The 26422-nt window shown below is 40.8% G+C and overlaps 1 protein-coding gene across 8 annotated transcripts in view; it reads right to left on the minus strand.

Annotated features, from left to right (window-relative positions):
* DENND1A (DENN domain containing 1A) overlaps nucleotides 1–26422 on the minus strand; it is a 520849-nt gene that overhangs the window by 160463 nt on the left and 333964 nt on the right. For all 8 annotated transcript variants that reach the window (XM_043469511.1, XM_043469514.1, XM_043469510.1 and 5 more), the window contains one exon: nucleotides 22961–23062. In XM_043469511.1, the coding sequence (XP_043325446.1) occupies nucleotides 22961–23062 (102 nt within the window). The remainder of the gene's footprint in view (nucleotides 1–22960; nucleotides 23063–26422) is intronic.

A 26422-nucleotide genomic window follows, 5' to 3' on the forward strand; every position in this document is an offset into this window, starting at 1 on the left:
AGTCAAAGACTTTAGCACAGTCAATGAAGCAGATGTTTTTCTGGAATTCTCTTGCCTTGTCTATGATCCAACAGATGTTGGCAATTTGATCTCTGGTTCCTCTGCCTTTTCCAAATCCAGCTTGAACATCTGGGAGTTCTCAGTTCATGCACTGTTGAAGCCTGGCTTGGAGAATTTTGAGCATTACTTTGCTAGCATGTGAAGTGAATGCAATTGTGTGGTAGTTTGAATATTCTTTGGCATTGCACTTCTTTGGGACTGGAATGAAAACTGACCTTTTCCAGTTCCTTTTTCTAGTCCTCAGCAGAAAGCGCACTGCTGAGTTTTCCATTATTTGCTGGCATATTGAGTGTAGCACTTTAATAGCATCATCTTTTTGGAACTGAAATAGCACAGTTGGAGTTCCATCACCTCCACTAGCTTTGTTTGTATTGATGCTTCCTAAGGCCCACTTGACTTCACATTCCAGGATGTCTGGCTCTAGGTGAGTGATCACACCATTGTGGTTATCTGGGTCATGAAGATCTTTTTGGTATAGTTCTGTGTATTCTTGCCACCTCTTCTTAATATCTTCTGCTTCTGTTAGGTCCATACTGTTTTTGTCCTTTATTGTGCCCATCTTTGCAGGAAATGTTCCCTTGGTATCTAATTTTCTTGACAAGATCTCTAGTCTTTCCCATTCTATAGTTTTCCTCTATTTGTTTGCATTGATTGCTTAGGAAGGCTTTCTTATCTCTCCTTGCTATTCTTTGGAACTCTGCACTCAGATGGGTATAGCTTTTCTTTTCTCCTTTGCCTTTAGCTTCTCTTCTTTTCTCAGCTATTTGTAAGGTCTCCCAGACAACCATTTTGCCTTTTTGCATTTCTTTTTCTTGGGGATGGTCTTGATCACTGCCTCCTGTACAATGTCACAAACCTCCACCCATAGTTCTTCAGGCACTCTATCGGATCTAATCTCTTGAATCTATTTGTCACTTCCATTGTATAATCATAAAGGATTCGATTTAGGTCATACCTGAATGGCCTAGTGGTTTTCCCTACTTTCTTCAGTTTAGGTCTGGATTTGGCAATTAGGAGTTCATGATCTGAAACACATGATCTGAAGGAGTTCGTGATCTGAGCTACAGTCAGCTCCTGGTCTTGTTTTTGCTGACTGTATAATCATCTTTGGCTTTTTTGTATAACCAGCAGCTGACATATCTTCCTTCCCACTGTGATGAAGACAATGCTTACAATTCATATCAGCATTCAACAAGTACAGGTGTCTTTCTTCATCACTAGGTTGCAACTTGTTGGGGGAGAGGCAATAAGGATGGTATACTAGTCACCTGTCACCTCTGAAACACTCCTATTCACCTTTTTCTATCAGTGCTGGTAACTTCAGATCTTTCAGCAGCTTCCCCACTGCTCTGAGGATAAAGACTGAAGTCGAGCCTGCAAGGCCCCAGCCTTTTTCAGATCTGCGGCTCCTGCACCCGCTCCATGGCTTCAGCCTTCCCACTGGGCTCCAGTCGCCCAGGCCTCTCTCATACCTCAGGATGTTTGGATAGGCTAACTCTTTTATCTGGAGTGTTCTCACCAACATCACCCTGGCCTAGCATTCGGCACTATGCAATAGGCCTTTCCACAAATAATCCACCACCTGTGTTGTCCAATATAATAGCTGCTAAGGAGCACTTGAGATGCAGCTGCTCCGTGAGGAACTGCATTTTATTTCATTTCAATCTATTTAAATTTAAATAGCCACATGTGAATATTAGCTACCATACTGGACATCCCAGGGCCCTAGATTAACTCCTGCTCATCCTCCCAATCTTAGCTCAAGAACACTGCCTCAGTCTGACTCTCTCAGATTAGATCAAGGTTCCCTTGTCATATACTCTCACTGTATCCTTTGCTTCCGAGACAAACAGCAATGTAACGATGCATTGTGTGGCAGTCCATCAATGTCTGTCTCTTCCATAAGACTGAAGGTTCTAGGGAGGCAGGGACTATGGCCACCGTCAGTGCTGGCATAACACTGCAAGCAGAGATACAGCTCTTCTCAAAGTCTGACTCAAGTTAGCCTGTGCAGTGGGCCCCACTTCTTGTATTAACTGCTCAGTGTCAGAACTAGAGTTAAAAGATTTTTTTGTGTGTGTGACAAATCAGACACCTATCAGCAGCTGTAAGAGGAGCAACAGAATTACTTTCTCTCCCCCTTTAAAAAATAGCCCTTAAGGATTAAGGCAAATAGAGTCTTCCTTTCCTGAAAAAACTAGACATCAAGGCTTTGTTATAAGATCTCCTGGGGAACATGTGGGTCTGGAGAGGGGAGAGGGAATTATTGCCTTGTTTTCCCATCATCAGGGGCACACATACATTGGCTCCTCTGCTGCCTTCACATGGGCATTGAAAATGGTTCAGTACATCTGTCAATGTCTTAGTTTTTGTCTCAAGTTTGAAGTAAAAAGTTTTGATGTGTAAAGGCAATCTCACTCCCCTCTTTCTGAGTAATAGTTTCTGGGAAAACCAGGAAAAAGGAATAGGAACTAGTATTTATCAAGCACTCTACTAGGTACCAAAAGCCATGGTAGGTGTTTTCATACCTAGCACTGCATTAAAATTTCAGAACAAGAAGGCCAGGTGGGGATGGTTATCCCCACTATACAGATGAGAAAAGTGAACCTTAGCTCCAAGTCTCACAGACAGCACAGCAAGGGGCAGAGGCCAAAGTCAAGTACAAATGTGTCTTACTCCGAAGTTTGTGTTATTCCATTAATTCTCACTGCTGCCAGGATTTTTTAGACAAGCAAATAAGATTTGTCCACGATACTGGTTTAGTTTTTCCACAATTGAATATATCTCCATTATTGTTTCCTTTCATTCCTTGTTTTTCTGTTTCTTGCTTGAGAATATGCTTGTACCTTGACCTTGGTTGGCTTTAATTGCTTCTTCTGCATCCCATTTTCCCCTCAAAGAGCCTGGTTCTCCATGGGGGAGTGGGGACTGTGCTAGTTATGTGGAGCTCCAAGCTGGGGCTGGCTATGACCCCAGGGGCCCAGGCTTCTGCTCCCTCTGTCTCTCCTGACATCTCATGGGCCAAGTATTAAGTCAGAAAGTTAGAGGCAAGCATTACAATTCTAAGCAGTTTTTTGTTAGACAAAAGGATCAATTTTCATTATGTGAGTGGCTACTTCACTACAAGCTATAATGGCTTTGTTGAGCAGCCTGAGAACAAACTATCAAGTCCTCAGGATGACATTCTTGGAGCAAAAAAGTACAATTTAAAAACGAAAAGGCCCATTTCTACTATCTGCCAAATAAAGCGCAGGAGGAGTCATGTGCTCACAGTGCACTCCAGCCCCCTCCCTGCGCAGTTAATCCTAATACCTCAGCATTGTAAATGGAAACACACAGCAGCAAAAATTTCTGCATTTGTCTATTTGTAATATTCATCTTCCTCCAAACACCTTTTTTAATTTTTTTTGCCCAAAGCAGGAGAAATTGTCTTTTGTTTTCCTTAAAAAACAATTTAGTTTTAACACACCATACACACATACAGACACAATGAATGCAGTTGAACACTAAAAGAGGGTATAAGACTTGAGCTCAAAGTAAATGTGTATTTATAATATTAGGTGGTCATTCAATAAAAAGATTATTTCTATCCAAATATGCGCCTGCAAGTATGCCTATGTATGTATGTATCCATGGAGTATTTTCAAAGAAGGGTTTTCTCCCCCATACTTCTGGCAGTTTAGGTTTAAAGGTCAGATTTAAACTATCACCATGTTTCACAATGCAATCTGTGCAGTGCCGCGTAATGAAATGGTTCAGTAAAGGTGCTCGTGGAAATTCTTTTAATTAGGTCTAAGGCTTTTCAGTTGTCAACATGAATAAACCAAGAACCATTCTCTTGCAAACACAAGGCACAAAATACAAATGTAAGTTACCTTTGAAAAGACAGATACACACTTGTAAAAGCAAAGTTATAATACACGGTTTTTTATAATATATCCTTCACCAATTTAAAAAAAAAATACAAACCAACATCTTCCAACAACAAAACTGACTGAAGATCAGAAATAAAGTGGTTACTCTATTTCTAATGAATCAGGACACATGCCTGGTTCTACTGACAAGTATTTGGAGGAAGACTAAAGTTACTCATAACTAAAAATGTTTACTAAGAGACTTTCTTCATGAGCAAAAGTCACCTTTCCATTTAACTATAATTAATCCTACAGATCAGCAGTTTTTCAGCCAGACATGTGAATGTCCCGTAACGACTCCCCCAGATTGAATGACAATGATTAAAAATGGACCAAAATGCACTTTTGCCCCCAGCATTATCAGAGACCCAAAAGATCAGCATACCGCAGTAGGAACATCAAGATTCCTGCTTTTCAAAGCTGTGTAGACACACTAAATTATGTAGATCTGGAATTCTCAGCTGTCTGCTCAAAGTTGAATCTAGGGATTGAAATTCACAAAATGAAAAGTACAAGAAATGGAAGATTGCTTGGGGAAGTTGGCTTGTATCTGCATTGAGCTCTGATGGAAAAAGAAAAACTAAACAAATGATTCCAATCATCACCAATAGTTCAGATTTAGATGTATACAAAGGTGTTCATAAAAGCCAAATGTCTGGCCTGAGACTTGATGTGGAATGGGACAATCCAAACGGAGAAGTGGCTGCATGTAATAAACGTGTAATAAATCTAGGCCTTGAGTGATCAACCAAAGAATGCATGTCTGGCAAACCCTGAGTTCAAATTCTGACTCAGCTGCAAGGCATCTTTACTTCTTCCCTTCATTTATCAAAAAAGGGGTAAAGTACCTCCCCCTTGCCCTCAGGATTGTTACGTAGATTGAATGTCTACCACAGTGCTTGGCACACAGTAGGAGCCTAATAGGTGGTGACTACTCTTCCATACATCCACTCCAGTGTTCTTGCCTGGAGAATCCCAGGGATGGGGCAGCCTGGTGGGCTGACGTCTATGGGGTCTCACAGAGTCGGACACGACTGAAGTGACTTAGCAGCAGCAGCATTCTTCCATACTAATCCAACTCCAAAGCCAAAAAACTACCCAACCCATTATTTTAGCATAAAAAAAGAATAATGGGCTCACAATTAACATTTTTCTAGGGCATCAATGACTGAAATGTCACTCATTATGCTAAGCTTATTGACCCAAACATATGTGTTGTTGTTGCTGCTGTTGTTTTTCAGTTGCTTCATCATGTCCAACTCTATGTGACCCCGTGGAGGTTCCTCTGTCATTCACTATCTCCTGGAGTTTGCTCACACTCATGTCCATTGAGTCAGTGATGCCATCCACCATCTCATCCTCTGCCGCCCCCTTCTCCTCCTGCCCTCAATCCTTCCCAGCATCAGAGTCTTTTCTTAAGAGTTAATGAAGTGCTTGGTGTTTAGAAAGGAAAAAGCAGGATTTGTCTCAGCAACAATCCTGGACTGAATGGATACAGATTTCCATGCTTAGGAATGCAGCCAGGCTGGATCCCTGGTGGATCACATGGATATATCCACACAGACTGAGATATCTCCCAAGGGGATCTGGGCATCTCCACCTCCTCAGGGGAGGAAAAAAAAAAAAACAGGAAAGGGGGGTGGGAAGTGTATATAATAGATGTGTTTCACAGTGTCCCTGCTGTGATGAACAACTTGATCCACTTACAGTTCCAAACACATGATGCATAAAAGAGCTGACAGAAATTCAATTCTTGCAAAGAAAAGCATCTGCTCTCTAGTAGGAACGGCCAAATATTAAGCAGTTTTAAGGCAGGGCAAAGACCTAGAGGAGCACACTTCATTATCTAGATAGCCGGAGTCAAGAAATGCAGGGGATCACAAATGAACGAAGAAGTAGCCGAGATTCCAAGCATTAATTACCCAGAGTAAGATGATTCAAGTTAAATCTTTGTTACGACAAATATTAAACCCAGCTGTGTTTATGTAGCAGTTGTGAAAAAGGAGGAGAAAAAAGAAATCCGTGTACAATATCTGTGAGCTCTGCCAGTTAATTGAATTCGCTGGCAGCACTTCCTCTACCAGGAGCCAAACATCCTCAAAGATAAAATGTAGCTTTTAAACAGACCTGGGGAAAACGGAATCAAGAAATTTCAACCAATAAAACACAACTCTTTACTGGTATAAAAGTAAAGTAAAATTCAGTAATGAAAGGAAGGAAGTCTCTTAAACATTTACTGCATTCCAGAGTGTGGAGTTGTGGTTTATTGCCAAGGTCTCTTCTGATGTCCCACAGCGCTCCTGCTCCAGCATCTTTAATGAAGCCCCATAAACTCCCATAAAATACTCGATTGTTGACAAACCATACACACACACAGTCAGGGTGAGGTCCTCTGGATCACGATGCTCCTTCCCTTCCTTCATCAAATTTACAAGTCATGGAGTGGACATTGTCATGGAGAGTGGTCCAGCACAGAGCAGACACCTATAGATAATCCCCTAAAGCACGAGCAATGAATGACTGGATAATGGTGATGCTGATAAAGAGTTCTATTCAGCAAACTGTCCCCTGACCCAAGTCCAGTTTCAGATTTGGGGTGGAGAGAGCTTGGCCAGATTCTAAGAACCACAGAAGCAACAAAAGGTTGGGTCCAACCCCTTAGTCTACAGTGCAGTAGATTCTATCATATCATTACCTGACCTAAGTACCTTAGTAGATTCCCACTGCCCAAAATACGAAGTCCAAACTTGTTTTTATGACAGAAGACCATTTCCCGTCTGATCTTCTCCATCTACCTCTTTGGTTTCATCTTTTGTCCTTCCCAAACATACACGCTGTGCTCCAGCTGGACTAAACTATTATTCCCTGCCCGAACACATTACCCTTTTGTTCACACCTCCAGCTTCAATGCATTCCATTCCCGCCTCCCAGTATGCTCGTCTCTCCTTTTCCAGGAACAGTGACTGTTTCTTGTACATCTCCATGTTCCTATGGTCCAACACACTGAGCACACATCCAAAAAACTTTGGCTAGATAAACCATCTCCATTCGTAAACTGGCTATCGACCTGCCCTTTTGGGACACGCTGAACCAGAAGCATCTGGAGGTTCCTGTGGATAGAAACAAAGCTGTTGGTACAAGATGTGCCAGGAGGGCAGGCAGAGACTATAAAAGGCCGTATTATGGAGCCTGGATTTTACCCAGAGGAAAATGAGGAACCATTAAAGGGTTTTAAATTGAAGAGTGATATTCATGTTCCAGATTATGCCTTCATTTACAACAGTAGAGAATGGTCTGGGATTGGAGAAGTGGGGACAAAACTGGAAGTCCAGTTTTACTAACTAGCCACTGATCTCACTGGGTCTTAAATCTTCTCTGCATCTGTTATATCCAATACAAAGTCTGACACATAGTAGGTGCTCAGGGAATGCCTGTTTTTGTTTTTTGTTTTTCTGGCTTTACTGAGGTCTAATTGACAAATAAAATTGTATACATTTGAAGTGCACAAGGTGACGATTTGCTAAATGTATATATTATGAAGTAATCACAATTCATTAACATATTCATAATTTCACAGGGTTACTTTTTCACTGTGTGTGGTAAGAACACACCACACACAGTGTTAAGATCTACTCTCTTAGCAAATTCCAAGTGTGAAACAGTATTACTAACTATAGTCACCATGCTGTACCTCAGATCTTTGGAACTTATTCATGTTATAGTTGAAGTTTGTGACTTCTGACCAACATTTCCTCACAGGAAACACCTGTTGAATGAAGAAATCTTCTATTGGAGGATACTAACAATATGTTTTAATGTGTCAGAAGGATCAAATCCATGAGGGTAAAAGTCCACAACGCCTCTACACATAATACATAAGATACTTAACACACTCAGGGCCTGCCCATCTCCCCACTCAGCAATTTTCTTCCTATTGGGATTTTAAGAATGTTTTTTTGCAACGTTTACTATTAGTTAAGACACTTCCCAGAAGGACAGACTGCTAAGCCAGACAGCCTGTGACGTCTGCTCCCTTGCTTCTGGGATTAAATGCATTGATGTCTCACAAGGTAGGATGGCACACCAACACCAAGGAGACCCTGCAGCAGCATCTATAGAGGCTGAGGGTTCGGGGCCTTTGAAGAAACATGGCATAGAGAAGCTCCAACCAACAAAGCCATCTCTGAGCAGGCACTGCTCTCTATCCAACTAGCATACTAAGCAGCGGTACTCTGGAGGCAAGGCAGCAAGCAGACTCCAGGCTTATTTGAATCTGGACCTTTCTGAACCAGTTTTGCCTTTGGACTCCCATAGACAGTCAGTTGCATGGTACAGTCCAATTTTAATGTAATCTGAACCAGTCCTGAGGTCACAATTAAACAAGATGCTGTCATTCATTCAGTGAAAAGTTACTGAGTATGTGCTATATATTGAACTCTGGGGCAGAAACAAACGTGAAGAAGGAAGAGTTTTCAGTCCCTACCCTGGAGGGCTTTGAAGAGAGGACACTAAAAGACAAAAATAACTCCCATATAACATGACGAGTGCTGCAAGAGAAGGATGAGCCATACGCTTTGAGAATACAAAGAACAGGCGAGCAACTACTGAGGCAGGGTCAAGGAAAACTCGATTCTGTAAAGACCGGAAAACTGACTAGAGTTGGAAGAGACTGAAGACAAGACTGTAATTAGGAAGCCACGGCCAATTTTCCACTTTCACAGAAGAGAAGTACGGGGTCCAAACCACTACCGGCCTCACAAAGGTGACTGGGGTACATACGCATGCATATAATCTTCACTAAAACTTATATGGATTTTAAACAATTTTTCAAAAGTAGGTGCTAACTTTCATGTTACTGATAAAAGTGAAAACTGATACAATCTTTCGGGGGAGATGGTGGTATTTAAAAGTATGGATTAAAAGCCTTAAATTTTTATATACTCGTGATTCAGATATTCTACTTCTAGCAATTCATGGAATTTGAGTAAATGAGACAAGAGAGTTAGCTACAAATATGTCTATTATTTGGACTCCCTGGTGGTTCATTCAGTCCTCCTGCCAAGGTAGGAGACGAGAGTTTGATCCCTGGGTTGGGAAGATCCCCTGGGATCCCCTGCAAAAGGAAACAGCAACCTGCTCCAGTATTCTTGGCTGGAAAAATCCCATGGACAGAGGAGCCTGGCAGCCTACAGTCCATGGGGTAGCAAACGATTGGACACAACTTAGCAGCTAAACAACAACAATGTCCATCATATAGTTTAAAATATTGTGTTTGCTAGTCGCTCAGTTGTGTCCAACTCTTCGCAACCCCATGGACTGTGGCGCGCCAGGTTCCTCTGTCCATGGAATTCTCCAGGCAAGAGTACTGAAGTGGGTAGGTAGCCATTCTCTTCTCCAGGGATCTCCCAATCCAGGGATCAGACCTGGGTCTCCCACATTCCAGGCAGATTCTTCACCGTCTGAGCCACCAGGAAAGCCCTTAAAATAAAGTAAAAGTTGAAATTACCAGGTCAAATATATTATGGCTCAAACGGTAAAGAATCTATCTGCAATGCAGGAGACCCAGATTCGATCCCTGGGTTGGGATCGAAGATCCCCTGGAGAAGGGAATGGCTACCCACTCCAGTACTCTTGCCTAGAGAATTTCATGGACAGAGGAGCCCGGCAGGTTATAGTCCATGCGGTTGCAAAGAGTCAGACACAACTGACTGAGTGTGTCTGAGTAACTAACACCTTCACTTCATATATTAATATATTATGGTATAGATTCATACAATGAAATGGTAGTTCACACTTTAAAAAGTATGAATTTTGATGATTAAAATGGTCACACAATATCTTTTTTTTTTTTTACTATGATGAGGAGTAATTAATGCATTATACTTTGTAAACTAGTATTATATGTATATTATGTACAATATATTTAATTAAAAAGTTTCCTGAATTGATGCTTATCCAGATTATCTGTGATATACTCTGATATTTCTTGTTCAACTTCATTTAAAAAATGCTTGCTGTGACCCATTAAGTTGATTTTATGGTTTCACTAATGAGTGACTACTTGCAATTTAAAGAAAACCATTTTTAGGTTGTAAAGTAAAATCCCAATGGCATTTACTAATCATGACCAAAGAGTCAAAATGCTTGGCACTCAATATACCCAGTAAATTATAGCTGTACTGTACACTGAATTTCTCCTGTCTCTTTTGAAAAAGGAAATCTGCTCTTCAGAGATCTTTGCTTTTCCAGATACCTGTACAAAGTAGAGTTAAACATTGAATAAGTGAGTTTTCCAAGATCTAGATTTCAAGCCAGATTGCACATTCGGCTCTTTCTTTCATTCATTCCCTCATTCCACAAACACACCGAGTGCCCCTGTGAGCCATGCACTGTGCCAGGGCTGTGTCCACAACCATGTGGAACCTAAATGCTCAGCAGGGGAAAGAGTTATGATGTAGTAAGTGGTATAAAAGAGGTATGGAAAAAAATGTTATGAAATCCCAGAGAAGGGAGTGCCAAATTGTGGGAGCATCATATTGACAGAAGTGACATTTGAGGGGTGCCTTATAGAATAAAGGGGCTTCCCTGGTGGCTCAAACGGTAAAGCGTCTGCCTACAATGCGGGAGGCCCGGGTTGGATCCCTGGGTTGGGAAGATCCTCTGGAGAAGGAAATGGCAACCCACTCCAGTACTCTTGCCTGGAAAATCCCATGGATGCATGGAGGAGCGTGGTAGGCTACAGTTCATGGGATCGCAAAGAGCTGGACATGACCGAGTGACTTCACTTCACTTATAGAACAAACAGTGTCAGCCATGCAGAGAAGCAAGGGCATCCTAACCAGAAGGAAGAGTATGGAAGAAACACAGAGATGCAAAAGAGCATGAGGCCTTGGGGAACGGGATCACTCTGCTTGTGGCTGGGAAATGGGGTGTGACTTGTGAAGAGACACAAGATGAGGCTGAGAGGTCGCCTGGGGTCAGCGTCCAGCTTGTGAAGAAATGGATGCTGCATAGAAGGACTGGAAACTACTCGGCCTGGGGCGCTGTGGATGCTCTGTAAACAGTGTCTTTCTTCTCTTGCCTTCTTCCCTTTCTCACATCAATGAAGACCACTCAAGGTGGTCTCTCTCTCTCTTCACAGGCTTAGAAACCTCTTGGAGATCCCTCCAAAATTCCACTAAGGAACAAGAAGTTTAAGTGATTTAATATGCAACATTAAATCATTTGTGATTTTTTTTTTTTATCCAAAGAATATGGAAAAGAAAGATAAACTACAGTCCTGAAGACATACAAACCATAAAGCCAAAAGCCAAGATTCAAGTGTTTCAGGAGAGAGGAGGAAAGATGATTTTTCCATCATAAAACTAGTAATCATATCACAGAAAATTTAGAAAATGTTAACTCATAACTTTACTATCCTAATACACCACTGTTGATAAGTTGGAAGTTCTTTTAAAAATATTTTACTTCTGAGTATCTGGGTGTTTTTCTTAATTATAGTAAATATAACATTCAATATTCTACTTTTTTTCACTGAATTGTATCCTTAGCATTTCCTGTGTTGCCCACATTCTTCATCACCATCATTTTTTAGTGACTGCATGGAATACCAGTGGAATAAATCACCTTAAATACTTCCCTTAATTTTGGATATTAAGGCTGTTTCCAATTTGAGTTAACATAACACTATTTGGTAAGGTGGCTTTCTCCATTTAGAAGTATTTGTCAGAAAGAAATCTTGAAAGTAGAATACATACAGTCAAAAGGGACTACATACTTTAATGTCCTATTACATATATCATCACATATGAAAATCTGATTTAGAAGAGCATCAGTTAGGTTATAGAAAGCATGGAGTAAAAGAAAGGAGAGTGTAAACAGATGATAAGGGTCTTCATATACTTGTGCATACACAAAAACCTGTGAGTTTCAGGCCAAAGAATATAAGAAATGGCCCCGACAGAGCTTCGGGAAATCAGTGATAAAGTGTGGTATGTCCACATCACTGGAAGCCTGGAAGAGTTCGAGCTCTCTTTTACCAAGCTTTTTAAAAGCCCTACAAACTACCCATTGGCTAAACAGCATACACTTAACACTCTTGAAAGAACAAGAGATGCTCTTTAAATTTTAAGAGGGAAACATGAAGAGTGCTTAGGTAAATGGCTCTAGAGGGAGGGACATGATGTTTCTGTTCTCAGCATCCACATGGGCTTGAGATGAATACGAAGTCTATAAACAGGCCTTGACATCAATAAAAGATAGACTGTTCTTGCCATATTCCTTCCCCCAAATCCACAACTAGGGAACAATACAATATTGTCAGTGAAAGCAATACATCTGCAAGTTTCATGATCCCAGCACAGTACAACAGTGTTAACCTTGCCAACTTCCTCTTTTTTTTTTTTTAAGGTACAAAAAACCAACTGAGATAAGATTACAAAATTTAAGACTAAATTGTCTAGGTAACTAGTAGAAAGCCAAAGCCACCCTGCCTCCAAAGTTATCCCTTGACTCACGTTCATAAATCATGTGAAAATCAGCAGAGCTGTTCTGAAAGCTACTCAATGTTAGAACTTCTTCTAAAAATTAATTTCTAAGTCCTCTTCCTTTTTAAAATTTACTGTATCAAGTCATAACTAATATACAGTGGAATGCATACATTTAAAAAGCACAATTCAATGAGTTTTGACAAATATATACATCTGTGTAACCATCACCACAATAAAAAACCAGAACATTTCCTTCACCTCAGAATGCTCTTCGGTGCCCTTTTCAATCAGTTCCTGCATTCTCCATCCCAGGCCAGGGTAACTGCTGGCCTGCTTGCACCCACTATAGACTACTTTTCTCTCTTTTAGATTTTATACACAGGAAATCATATAGCATAGTCTCATATGTATGGCTTATTTGCTCAGTGTAATATACTCAAGATTCATCCATATTGCTTTGTGTATCACAAGTATGTTATAATGAATAATGACTCATGCAGGGAAAAATAGGGATACAATATTGTTTATCCATCTAGTAGCTGATGGACATTAGGGATATTACCAGGTACTATTTACCACGAATAAAGTTGCTATAAACACTCATGTACAAATCTATTTGGATTATACATGTTCACTGATAAAATAATGGATAAATACCTAGGAAGGGAATGATTGGGTTATATTGTTGGTATACATTTAACTTTAGAGAAAACTGCCAAACTGCTTTCCAAGGATTGTACCATTTTTGCTCCCACCACCAGCGATGAAAGTTTCAGATCAGTTGTTCTACATCCTTGCTAAGAGATGCTATTGTCAGTCTTTAAAATATTTTTTTAAAGTTAGGCATGATTTACTTACAGTAAAATTTACCACTTTCAATGGCTAGTTTTATGAATTTTGAAAGATACAAATAGCCATATAACCATCCACACAATCAAGATATAGAACAGTTCCATCATCCTCCAAATTTCCCTTGTACCCCTTTATAGTCAGCTCCTCCTCCCACCCTCTGCTACTGACAACCACTAGTTTGACTTCTCTCTTGATAGTTCTGCCTATTCCTAAATGTTAAATAAAAGGATCATTTCACTCAGCATAATGTGAGAGTCACCCATTTTGTTGGATGGTACTCAGTTTCTTTTGATTGCAAAGTAGCATTCCATTTTACGGGCATATCACTGTCCTCTACCAGTTGAAGTCCATTTGGAATGCTTCTAGTTTTTGGTGATTATGAACAAAGTGGTTAAATACATTCACATACATGTGTTAGTGTGCACATAAGTTTTCATTTTCTTGGGTGAATACCTGAGATTGGAATTACTTGGTCACATGGCAAACATTTGTTTAAGATACTAATTTTTAAGAAACACGTGGTCTTTTTATTTTAGCCATACCAGTACCTTCCTTGTGATATTAATTAACACCCTCACAGAGCATCTTTCCCTGTGCTTACTGGCCATTTGAATATCTTTTATTGTTAAGTGTCTCTTCAAGTCTTTTGCTTATTTTTTTAATTGCGCTGTTGTCTTATTCAGTTTAAGGGTTCTTTATTCTGGGGAAAAAGTCCTTTTGCAGATATAAGTATCGAGAGTATTTTCTCTCAGTCTGTGGCTTGCCCCTTTGTTCTTAAAATGGTGACTTTTGAATAGAATCAATTTTTACCTTTAATGAGGTTCAATTATGACTTCTTTTATGAAGTGTGTTTTATGTCTTGACTAAGGAAACTTTGCCTACCTCAAGTTCAGGAAGATTTTCCCCTGTATTTTCCTCTATTCATTTTATAGTTTTTGCCTCTAAGGTTAGGTCTATAATCCATTTTGGGCTAATATTTGCACGAGGTAAAAGTCAATGTTCATTTTTTCCCACAGAGATATCCAGTTCTTCCAGTAGCATTTGTTGAAGAAAACTATCCTTTCTAAGTTGAATTACTTTGGCATATTTATTGAAGATCAATAAACCACTTATGTTTGGGTCTAACTCTGAACTATTTATTCTGTTCTATTGAACTCTTTTTACCTACAATGTTGATCTACCTTTACTATAACTTTATTGTAAGTCTTAAAAGTAGGTAATTCAAGTCCTACAACTTTGTTCTTTTTCAACATTGTTTTGGCTATTCTAGGTCTTTCGCATATTCATGTACATTTTAGAATCAGCTTTAGTTGTCTTTTTTTTTTTAAGCCATCTGGAATTTGGGCTGGGATTACATTGAATCTATAGATCAATTTAGGAAAAATTAACATCTTAAAAATATTGAGTCTTCCAGTCCAAAAAGTGGAATATCTTTCCATTTGTTTAGGTCTTTTAAATTATTTTCTCAGAAATGTTTTATAGCTTTCAGTATACAAATCTTGCACATATTTTGTTAAATTTATTCGTAAGTATTTTGTGTTTTGTATGCTATTTTAAATGGTACTTTAAAATATTTCATTTTCAATTGCTCATTGCTACTATATAGAAATACAGTTGGTTTTGTACACTAACCTTATCCTGTACCTTTGCTAAATTTATGAGATTCCCCCCTTAGGATTTTCCATATACATGATCATGTTGTCTGAGTAAAGACAATTTTTCCCTTCTTTCTAACCTTTAGTGTTTTTATTTCTTTTACTTTTCTTAGTGAATGGTTAGAAACTCAGTACAATGTTGAATAGAAATGGGCAGGCACCCTTTTTTTGTTTTTTCTCAAGTGTAAAGCATTGTCTTTCACCACTAAGTATGATGTTAGTGGTAAGTTCTTCCTACATGTTCTTTATCACAGTGAGGATTACCTAAGTTTGCTGAGAGCTTTTATCAAGGACAGATATTTAATTTTTCCTAAAATCCTTTTTTTTTTTTTGGCTTATGTTTTGATACTGCTTTTTCAGTCTGTTGATATGATAAATTACACTGATTTATTTTCAAATATTTAACCCGTCTGTATACATTTGATCATGATATACTGTCCTTTTTATATACTGCTAAATTCAATTTGCTAATATTTTGCTAAAGATTTTTACATCTATATTTATTAGGTATATTGGTCAATAGCTTTCTTTTCTTTGATTTTCATGTCAGGGTAGGTAATGCTGACCTCAAACAATAAGGTGGAAGGTGTTCCTTTCCTATTTTCTGAAAATGTTAGTGTAAGATGTATCTTTAAAGATATGATAGAATTAATCCGTGAAGCTATCTGGGCTTGGAGTTTTCTTTGTGGGAAAAGTTTCAACTACAAATTTCTTTAATAGAAACAGTAATATTGTTCTATTTTCTATTCCTTCTTCAATCACTTTATATAACTTGTGTATTTCAAAGTATTTGTTCATTTCATTCAATTTGTCAAAATTATAGGCATCAAGTTGTTTCTAATATTGCCTAATTCCTTTTTTTCTCTCACAGTAAAGTTGCAGTGATAGTAGAGAGATTGCCCATGTACTCCTCACCCAATTTCCGTTTCCCATATCTCAACGTCACCACAGCACATGTCGAAACTAAGAAACGGACACTGGTATATTATTATTAACTGAACTCCACACTATATTGTGATTTCACCAGGTTTTCCATGAGTGTGTCTTTTCTAACTTAGGATCCAATTCAGAATTCCACACTATATTTTATTATCATGTCCCCTTCATCTCCTCTGGTTTGTGACAGTTCCCCAGTCTTTCCTATGTTTTTATGACCTTGATAGTTTATTTATTTATTTTGTTCTGAACCATGCAGCTTGTGGGGCTTTAGTTGCACCTGCAGTAGAAGTACAGAGTCTTAACCACTAGACTGGCAGGCAAGTCCCTGGCCTTGATAGTTTTGAGAAGTACTTGATAGAAGGTCCCTCAATTTGAGTTTATCTGAAGGTTTTGTCATGATTTGACTGGGTTTCTGAAAAGAATATCACAAAGGTGACATGTCCTCTTCATCATGTCATATCAAAGTTACAGAATATTCACATGACATCACTTGGTTAAGGTAGTTACTGCCGTTTCTCCACTGTGGTTCTCTTTTTCCCTTCACATACTTTAGTTTTCGAAAGTGACTCACTAAATGCAGCCCACACTCAAGTGTGTAAGTGTGTGCATGTGGGCGGGGGGTGGGGTGGGGAGATGGAGATTAAGCTCTTTCTTCTAAATGGGATAGTATCTACAGATATTATTTAGAAATACTCTATAAGGGAGATTTGTCTCTTCCCCCCCTACCAATTCTCTTCATTAGTGTTTGTATGGTTTATCTTCTCTATTCTTTTACTTCTTATCTATTTGACTCTATATTTACAGTGGAATTCTCATAAACAGCATATAATTGAGTCTTACTTTTAAAGAGTAGTTTAATATCCTTCAATAAGTGGATTATTTAGACTATGCACACTTAATGTAATAATCAATAAGGTTGGATAAGTCTATCATCTTGCTAACTTTTCTATTTGCTCCATCTGTGTTTGGTTCCTTTATTTACCCCCCACCCTCACCAAATCTTTTGAATCTTCATATTACTGGCTTATTAGCTATATATCACTGCTTCATTTTTTTTCCTTAGTGGCTCCTCTAAGGTATACAACAGATTTTTAATAGTATACTTTCAAATAATATTATACCACTTTATATAGAATTTAAGAACCTTAGCACAGTATACTTCCATTCTCTACCTGTCCTTTGTGCTACTGAGTTCATATATTTTACTTTCACATATAGCACATAATACACAGATATTATTTGCTGTAAATATTCAATTATCTTTTATAGAAATTAAAAGTGAGAAAAGAGTCTCTTCCATTTACTCACATATTTACTACTTCTGGTACTCTTCACTGTCCAAGTTTCTCTATGGTATCATTACTCTACCACATGAAGAATAGCCTTTAATGTTTCTTATGGTGCAGGTCTGCTGACAATGACTTCTCTCACTTTTATTTGTCTGGAGAAGTTTTAAATTTTGCCTTTATTTTAGAAGGATATTTTCACTGGATATAGATTTTGAGGCTGACAAACAGTTTCTTCGTTACTTCAAAAATGTCATTCCTTCTCTTCTGGTTCATGTTGTTTCTTACAAGAAGTCTTCTGTCATCAATTCTTTCTTTTATATAATGTATCTTTTTTCTTTAGCTAATGTTAAACTTTTCTTTGTATCACTTGTTATCATGATACATTTTTGTGTGGTTTTGTTTGGGTCTATTAGGCTCAAGATTCATTGAGCTTCCTGAAACTCTGAATTTATTGTTTTCATTAAAATAAAAAAAAATGGCTATAATCTCCTTAAAATCTTTCCTGTCCCTCTTCTCCTTCCTCTCCTTCTAGTTCTCTAATTACACATATGTTAGTCCTCTTGATATTACACTGATGGCTCCTTGAGGTTCTTTTTACTTTCTATGCTTTTTCAGTCTTTTCCTTTCTATGCTTCATAACGGATAGCTTTTATTGCTATGTCTTCAAGTTCATTGATCATTTATGTTTGAGTGTCTAATATCCTTTTAATCCTATCAGTGAAAATTTTATTCCAGGTTGTTATATTTTTCACCTCTAGATATTCCCTTTCATTCTTTTTATATCTTCCATTTCTCTCCTAATTCAGTTCAAGTCTTTCTTTAAGTTCATGAGCATGCTTATAACTTTTAAAATGTCTACCTTAAGGTTCTCATCTGCTAATTCCATCATAGCTGTCATTTTTGAGTTTGTTTCTATTAACTGTATTTTGTCTTGGTTATAGATTACATCATTTCTGATTCTCAATATGTCTAATATTTTTTGATAGGATGCTAGATACTGTGAATGTTACATTGTTGGTTGTTAGATTTTTAGTCTCTTTTAAAAGTGGGTAGAAGTTTGACAGGTTCATTTTCCTGTATATCAGGTTGATCATGATAAGTTTTAAAAAGAAATGGTTTTATTTAAAACTTTTTACTGAAGTTTAACATACATACATAGATAAAAATACATATATCACTCATGTCCTGCTTGATAAATTCTTGCTCATGTACCTGGCACTCAGATCAAAAGCCAGCACATTACCAGCATCATTGAAGCCCTCTCTTATGCTCCTCAAGGCTTGATATTTAAGCTGTATGAGGGCAGGGCTAAAATTGCCTTTATTTTAGAGCTAATTTAGACTACTCCGCCAGGGCGTGGCCTCTGGGGTCTCTAATGATTGCCTGAGTGGTCAACAAGCTCTCCTTACTCTGGCCGGCTAGAGCTTGAATGACTCCTGCTCTGTGGGAGCTCCCTCTACACATGGGCAGATCTGTCTACAGCAGATGAATCAAGAGGACTCAGTTTAGATTTTTATTTGCTGAGTAGCTCCCTTGTATCTGGTACTCTGACCCACAAATTTAAACCACCTCTCCCTCAAACTCAGATCTCTAACCCCTTGATTCAGCAAGACTGTTGTGCTTCACTGGGGAGTCCCCTCTAGCAACAAGAGTCTAGAAAATGCTTCAAGGCAGAAAGCCAGGAGGACCAGAGGCTTCATCTCAATTGCTTCCTTTCTCTCAGGGATTATATTCCTGCACTGCCTGTTGTCCAATATGTGAAAACAGTTGTTTTCGTATTTGCCTAGAGTTTTATTTGTAAATGGAGGGAGGAGAAATTCAGTTCCAATTATTCCATCGTGGCTAGAAGCAGAACAAAGGCCTCTTTTAATAAAATTTCCAGCATGGATGCCATGTTTTGCAAGATTTCATCTACCAAAATAACCCAATCCATATGTCCCTTCCATCCTTCCATCTATCTATTCAGTGGCTGCTATATCCCTTAGAAACAAAGATGAATAAAACTTGATTCCTGCCCTCAAAGAACTCACAATTAAAAGGGAAAGCCAGAAATGTATACTGCTGGATGGTAAGTGTAATTTTATAAGCAATACAGGGGTTTCTGAGAACAAAGAGAAAGGTACAGTCAAATCTACTTAGAGAGGTCAGAGAAGGTTTTTACAGCCTTACATTTAGTCAAAGTCTTATAAAATGAGTAGAGATTGACAGATGGAATGGAACATTCGGGACAAAAGAAACTGTATGAAAAGTATAAAGTAATGAAACAACATGTAAACTTGGGAGAATTATTAATTCCAAACACCTATAACATAGGGTTTGAAGCAGGGAGAGGAAAGAGCTAAAGTTATGGGGGGAAAATGGGAGGATCCTATCAGAAAGGAGGGCCCTGCAGCCATGCTGACCATCATTCACATCCGTAATTCATCATCATTGACTCCACCTACAGAACTTTATACATATTACGTTCATTACATATAATTCTCACAACCACCTTATAAGGAAACTAAGCCTCAGAGAGCTTACATAATTTTGTCCAAGATCGTATGATAAGTAAGTGAAGAAGGCAGAATCTAAACAAAGGTCTATCTCACTCCAAAACCAACAAAAGAAACTTGCCTCTAATCTATAGGAACTGGGAAGTTACAGAAGGATTATTTTTGTTTTCAGAAGTTGTTTTTTTTGTTCTTAAAATTGTGTTCATTGATGAAATGGTTTTCAGTAGGAGGAAATAAATTTATGTTTTAGAAAGGGCTCTCTGGTATAAGAGTAACAAGGGCTGGCATCTGAAGCATCAGTTCAGAGGCTGCTGGAAACAGGGCAGGAGAGGAATAAGAGCTTGGATTCGGTGGTGTTTAGGATGGATGGCAAAGACAATTTGAGAAACTTTAAGAAGCAGAATCTGTCAGATGCAGTAACCAAGCGGCTTTGACAAAAGGGGAGATGGTGCAGTCAACTGGACGTACTGATACACTGAAAGGACATAGTCCTGCACCCCGTGCAGAGACGAAGGTGTGCTGGGTAAGATTTCCCCCTCTCAATGACTCGACAGCTCACACAGCCTCAAGGAAGGCAAGCACCTTTCAACACTAGATGGTGGGGACATCATGAGTGCCCGGTGCTTCAGTCCCAACTGCTACCGGCTCTGCTGCCACAGGCCCAGCATCCAGATCTGGGACTTGGAGGGCAAGGTCATTGTAGGTGAGCTGAAACAAGAAGTTATCAGTACCCGTGGCAAAGCACAGTCACCCCAGTGGCTTTGTATGCTGATGGCCAAACTCTGTTGGCTGCGGCAGACAATCTGGAACAAGTATGGCAGGTGACCATCGACACCCACTACAAAGAGCTTTAAAAACAATAAAACTCGTTTTCTCGTTAAAAAAAAATCAAATCTATGAATCAGATCTATGAATTCCACCAAATCACAGTGATTACTGTACGGATCACAGTCTCTCCTCACGACTATATTGGAATCTTTGATGAGTCTAGAGCCCCATTCTGGAAACCACTGCTGTGGGACTCTTCACAAACCACCTTGTAAATGGGAGGTCCTTTTCATGCAGGCTGAGAACTGTTAGGATAAGGAGGGAACCAACTGTCTTCTAACTCTGCCTGTACTTATTGACAGTGATCTTATTAAAGACAAATGCAGGTACCATTTATCATACACTGATAACATGTGAACACAGTGCCAAGCATCTGATGAACACCACAATCTCATTTACTTGCCACAGCAACTAATGATAGGTCTAGTACTCCTCTTTTAAGGATGGGAAACTGAAGCTCAGCAAGAGAAAACGACTTGCTCATAGTTGTTCTTTTGATCAGGAACCAAAGATTTGGTTCCCTGATCATTTAAAAGGCATCTTGGAATGTGGCATCTTCAGGAGGCCTCCATTACCCTCCCCCTGGGCAATTCTGTGTCTGATTCTTATTTTCTTTTGGCCTCTAATATGCTATGCCCTGAGATATATGTAATTTACATATTTGTTTCCCCTAGTGGAATATACTCTTTGAAGGAAAGGACTAGATCTGCTTTGTCTTTGCTATTCGAAGTGCAGCACAGGGTCAGAACACCACCTGTGGGATAGTTGGTCCACTCCACGGTTTCTAAGCCATCAGTCACTCACCCCTGGCTGCCTGGGGCTCTCAGCCATTCCTTGTACCTCAAATACCCCAGGTTTACATTCTACATTTGCTCAGAAAGTACAAGGTCCATACCTAAGACATCCATGACTTAAAGAGAGAACTTTTCCACTGAAAGGGAAGTTGAATAGAAACCTCAAGTTCCTTGGATCAAAAGAACTCAAATTACAGCCAAGAGGTCCAAAGACACCAACCACATACCCCATCCTGATCAGCAGCAAGCCTCATAGGGCTGGTATTTTCATTTTTCCTATGCTGTCATCTCTCTCTGCCTCAGAGGGGGGCCATGTACACAAAGTGGAGGCAGCACGGGCTGGGCGTCATCCACACCAGGCTCCAACCACAGCTCTGCCCTCACCAGCCTTATGGTTAGTGGCAAGACATGTGCCCCTCAAGCATCTTCTCTCCCTCACCTACTGAATGAGACCCCAGATGCAGAGGGCACCTAGAGGGGCACTGAGGCTGGTGGCTCTGGAGTGACAGAGCTGGGTTCACTTCTACGGCTCCCCTTCTTTTTAGCTCTGTGGGTAAAGTGAGGGTAAGACAAATACCTTCCAAGAGGTGTGAAGCGTAAATGGAAGGTCAATGATGAGTGTTCAGCATGTAAAAGTCAGTGAACTGTACAGCTGTTCAACTATGGTACAAGTAACTCATCCTTACAAATGACCCCCCAAAACCTCGCAGTCAATTAGGAGCAGAGAAGTCTGAAACCCTGCTGCCAGCCATTCATCAACAAGCAGCAACCTCTCCCGGGCGGCTAACCCCCAAGGGCCACTGGGACTCCTGGCAGTGAGGCAGGGCAGGGCCCACCGGCCACCACACAAACCCAGACCTGCATAGTGCACACGGTTAGGAGCACCCACCCCTTCCAGTCTGGAAGCCAGGGTGACTTTATACACTTTCTCTCAAGCAGAGTCATGGATGCTAAACCACAAACATTAGAACTGTACTTTGGAGGGGACCTCAATCCTCCTCATTTGTATGAATGATGGGGGAGACTGGGTCTACTTCGAATAGACACCCACAAGGCAGCTCTGAGTGGCAATGTGAGACAGGTGTATGGTCAGGTGTCAGTGTGGCAAATGTGGCAGCCAGTTGCCTTCCCCTAAATAGGCCTACCTTCTGTCTAGTCCTGAGGTAACTAGGAAAAAATAGGTTTAGGGCATGTGGAGCCACATTCAGAACACTGGCAGCAGATACTCTGCCACATGGGAAATGGCTGGGTTTGACAATGGCACAAGAAAAAAATGTAGGCTTGAAGTGCCCCAAATTGCTCACACTGAAGCCCTTCTGCTTGCCATTGGTGGGGTTACCTGGGGAGGTTGTTCTGTTCTCTGGACACGGCAGTGGCAATGGGGATGGCAAGACCCCCTGACTCCCCAGGAAGAGAGGCTATCTAGACCCTGGGGTCACTTCAGGTGAGGGTTATGAGAGCAATACAAAACTAAAAAAGTGAACCACCTCCCAACTTCCTTCACTGAGACAAAGGTTCCAGAGGTAACAACAAAAAACAACTGTGGTTCCTAGGCCACAGGAAAACCACAGCGGTCTCTTCAAAGGCATGTTCATGTCCACTGCAGGAGCTCCTGGGAGTCAGAACTCAAGAGCTCATTACCCACCACATCATTTGGGAGGCTCTGGAGGTCATCAAAGGGAGTTTCGAGAGTGTTGGTGTCCACATTCAGGATCACGACATCATCCAGGGCCATGTTTCTGACTTTCTGCAAGTAAAAGAAAAAATCCAGAAGAGAAAATCATTGAAGTCCCACGAAGACACAGACATTTCCCTGGCTTCCTCAGGGAAAGGGGAGTGAGGAGGAAAAGTGACATCTGACAAAGGGTACTCTGTGGCAGGCTCAATGCCAAGCAGTTAACATGTGAGGCCATCTAACTGTCTCAAAAACTCTGTGAGTTTGTATGGTTATCCCCAGTACCCAGGAGTGAAAAGGGTTTCAGAGACTGAGTTAAATGCCCTGGGTCACACAGCTAGGGGGAGAGATCTTTACACCCCACCATTATTTTTTTTCCCTATATTTTCAATTTAAAATAAAAAAGAAGCAGCTGAAGTTTAAAGCTTTGGCTCCAGGAACTCAGATATACAGTTAGGCTCTTATCATAGTCTCATTCCATTCATCTCTTCTCATTTACCAAGGATTCCTTGCCCATCTCTCTCAAATCTTGGCATTCCTGGGTATGGAATACGTTGTACAACATAGTGTTAACATATTAACATTTCTCTTAAACATTAAGTAGAAAGGTCATACTTTCAATTTGGTTCCATTTTCCATAGAAATCCAGTGAATCATGGCTCTCAGGTTCTGGCCATAACCCATTATTCTACTGGTATAATAACAAGAAGGGTAAGGGAGGCTTGTGCCTACTAGACGTTCATATTTGGTGAGAGGATGAAGGGACCGTCTGGAGAAACGAAGAGCCCATCAGCCGGGAGTAACTCTCCATGGTTTGTAGAAGTGTAAGCCTATGAGTAAGCTACTTTTCAATCACATTATTTACCCACTGCTAGAATCCACCTCTACTTCCCCTTGCCTACTTCCTACTGCCAATCTCCTTCAATCTTCTTACCCCGTTATATATCAAAGCTCATTTCTTTAGAGTCTGGAACTTTCATTTTGTCCTGATTAAGCAGAAAGACCCTGTAATTTGTGGTCCAAACTGGGATACTTGCGGATATGAAGGAGTATATTATACCAGCGCAGCAGTGTAAGATGGGCTATGTGGTCACCCTATGTAGAAGGGGTCAGTTTCATTATCAGCCAACCTCCGAGCTACTGGGTATGACTGTGCAGGTGTGCACTGCCCAGCACGCCCAGCTAGCCAAGCTGAGGGTGAGATCTGCCAACCTGTGAGCTTGCTGACAGGCATCAGTTGAAGGTGGGGGTAGGTGCTGGTGGAGGGAGAGAGGAGATGCCCTTTCCTAATTAATCCAAGAGCACTGTATGGGTTAGTGATGGAGCTGGATGTCCCAACGGCTGCTAAACCCTATGCTTGCTAATGCCCTGGAAAAGGACAACAATTACAGTGTAATAGATGCTTACTAGCGCATGTTCTATGCTTTACTTACTGATTTTTATCAGTCCCTGCAAAGTGTACCCTATTATCTTCATTTTAGGTAACTTGAGGAAAATGAGGTTCAGAGAGGTGAGGTGAGTGGCAGAGGTAACACAGCAGTGGCCACCTACACAGCCTGCACCGCACTTTAGCCTCCTTGTGGTCAGACACCCCGAGAGAAACCAAATTCTGCCATCCTTGTCGCTCTGAGCCCTAGCACCCCTTGACCTGCCTGCCTCCCCCTGCTGGGGTATAGGTTCCCTCAGGGGCTCATCAGTTTGGTTCAGCACTGCATAATAACTAGCACTCAACAAAATGATTGGCACTTGGTAAGCGCTCATTAATACTGGTTGATGTTTGTTGCCTTAAATCCCAGCCTCGAGGACAGACTTTGGTACCTAAGTAAACATTTTCAGATTTTTCTTAGCAGGAGGATGGAGCCATGCTGGTGAGAAGCCTCCTAGGGTTGAAACAATACTCCCAGAGGGCAGGGTGGTCCTGGAACTCTTCCACTCAACAAGACCAGCAGCCTCAAATTTCTTCTGCTGTTGACTTCTCCAGGGGCTAGTCCACAAATCTATCAATCATTTCATACATTTACTAAATGCTTTCTGTGGGTGGAGAGCCACAGGGGAGGGACAAAATTGCCTACTTAGAGGTTTATTTTTTCCTCTAAACCCCAAAGCTCATATTAACTGACTGGTTTATTCACAGGGTAAAAAGTTATCAGCAAACAGCATTGATAACTAGTATTTTACAAAGCACAATCCCATTTTACAGCTGAGAGCATTAAGACTCACGAGGAGCTGTCCAGAGCTCCTTAGCTGTCTTACTTTGCAATCTAACAGGTTAAATACTTAGCAGTGCACAAGCAGGGAGTGACAAAAACAGCCTCAATGAGAATCTTTTTCACTTACATCACATTTTAGAGTTCACAAAGCACTTTCACACAGATTCTTTCATTCTCAGCAGTAGCTGGAGATGAGGGGTCCCCAATTCATACATGAGAAACTGAGTCTCAGAGAGGTGAAGGGGCTTGCCCAAGGTTATATGGTTACTAATTGGCCCCTTCATCTGTAAAGTCAAGAAGGTAACTGTGACTGGCCCTCCTAGCCCTCTTCCTTGTGGACTGCTGTGAGGACTGGGGTGGGGTGTGCACATAGCACTGGGCATACAGTAGCCTTATAGTAGCTTTTATTATTGCTATTATAATATACACATCAGCCATGACCCCAGTTTGGAAACTACAGTGGCAATGGCCTAAGGGCAAAAATCCTCTGGTCCCTTCTGGTAACTGCTGGGCCCTCACTTCAAAGGTAGAGACCCTGGCACTGGACACAGAAAGGGAGAAGGGGTCATGGGGGGCTCCAGAACTTAGCCAGGGACTCCAGGCTGCTGCACCCTGCAATTACTGATTTTGCCTCACCTGACCTCCAAAGAGCTCCAGAGAGCCCCAAACAGATGGGGGCAAGAGGTCTGGCCGCTGCAGAGAAGCCTGGGCTGAAAGGCCCAGCGACAAGGCTGTTGATACTGGACCAAGATCGGGTGTAGTTTCTGCATTCCCAGTGGGGCCCCGCAGCACAGACCAGCCCTTGTAGGCTCTCCATGGCTGGGCTGGAGCAGGCTTTTGATTTCTTCCCACTCCTGGCTGGAGGACTTGCTGCTTAAGCTGTGTGGAGTGTTTACTTTTTGAACAAAGGCAGTAGGCTGAAGAAGAGGAAAAAACCTGGCCCTTTTTTCTGACTTAGCAGGCCAGGGTCCCCCTAGTAACCAAAATGCTTGTGCACCAGGCTCCAGGAGGAGCTGGGTCGGCACAGTTTCCTCTCATAGGACAATGCTGCCCTCCTGGTGGCAAGGCCTCTTCCAAAGGGGCTGGCGTGGACTCAAGGGCCTTCCTGAAGCTCATGTTCCCAAGGAAAGAATCGGAGGCCAGCTTGGCCGGATGGTGCCCTATCCTTGAAAGGCTCAAGGAAACAAGAGGAAAAAAGGCAGAAAACAAAACAAAACCCACA

This window comes from Cervus canadensis, chromosome 5, assembly GCF_019320065.1.
Source record: "Cervus canadensis isolate Bull #8, Minnesota chromosome 5, ASM1932006v1, whole genome shotgun sequence".
NCBI classification, from domain to species: domain Eukaryota; kingdom Metazoa; phylum Chordata; class Mammalia; order Artiodactyla; family Cervidae; genus Cervus; species Cervus canadensis.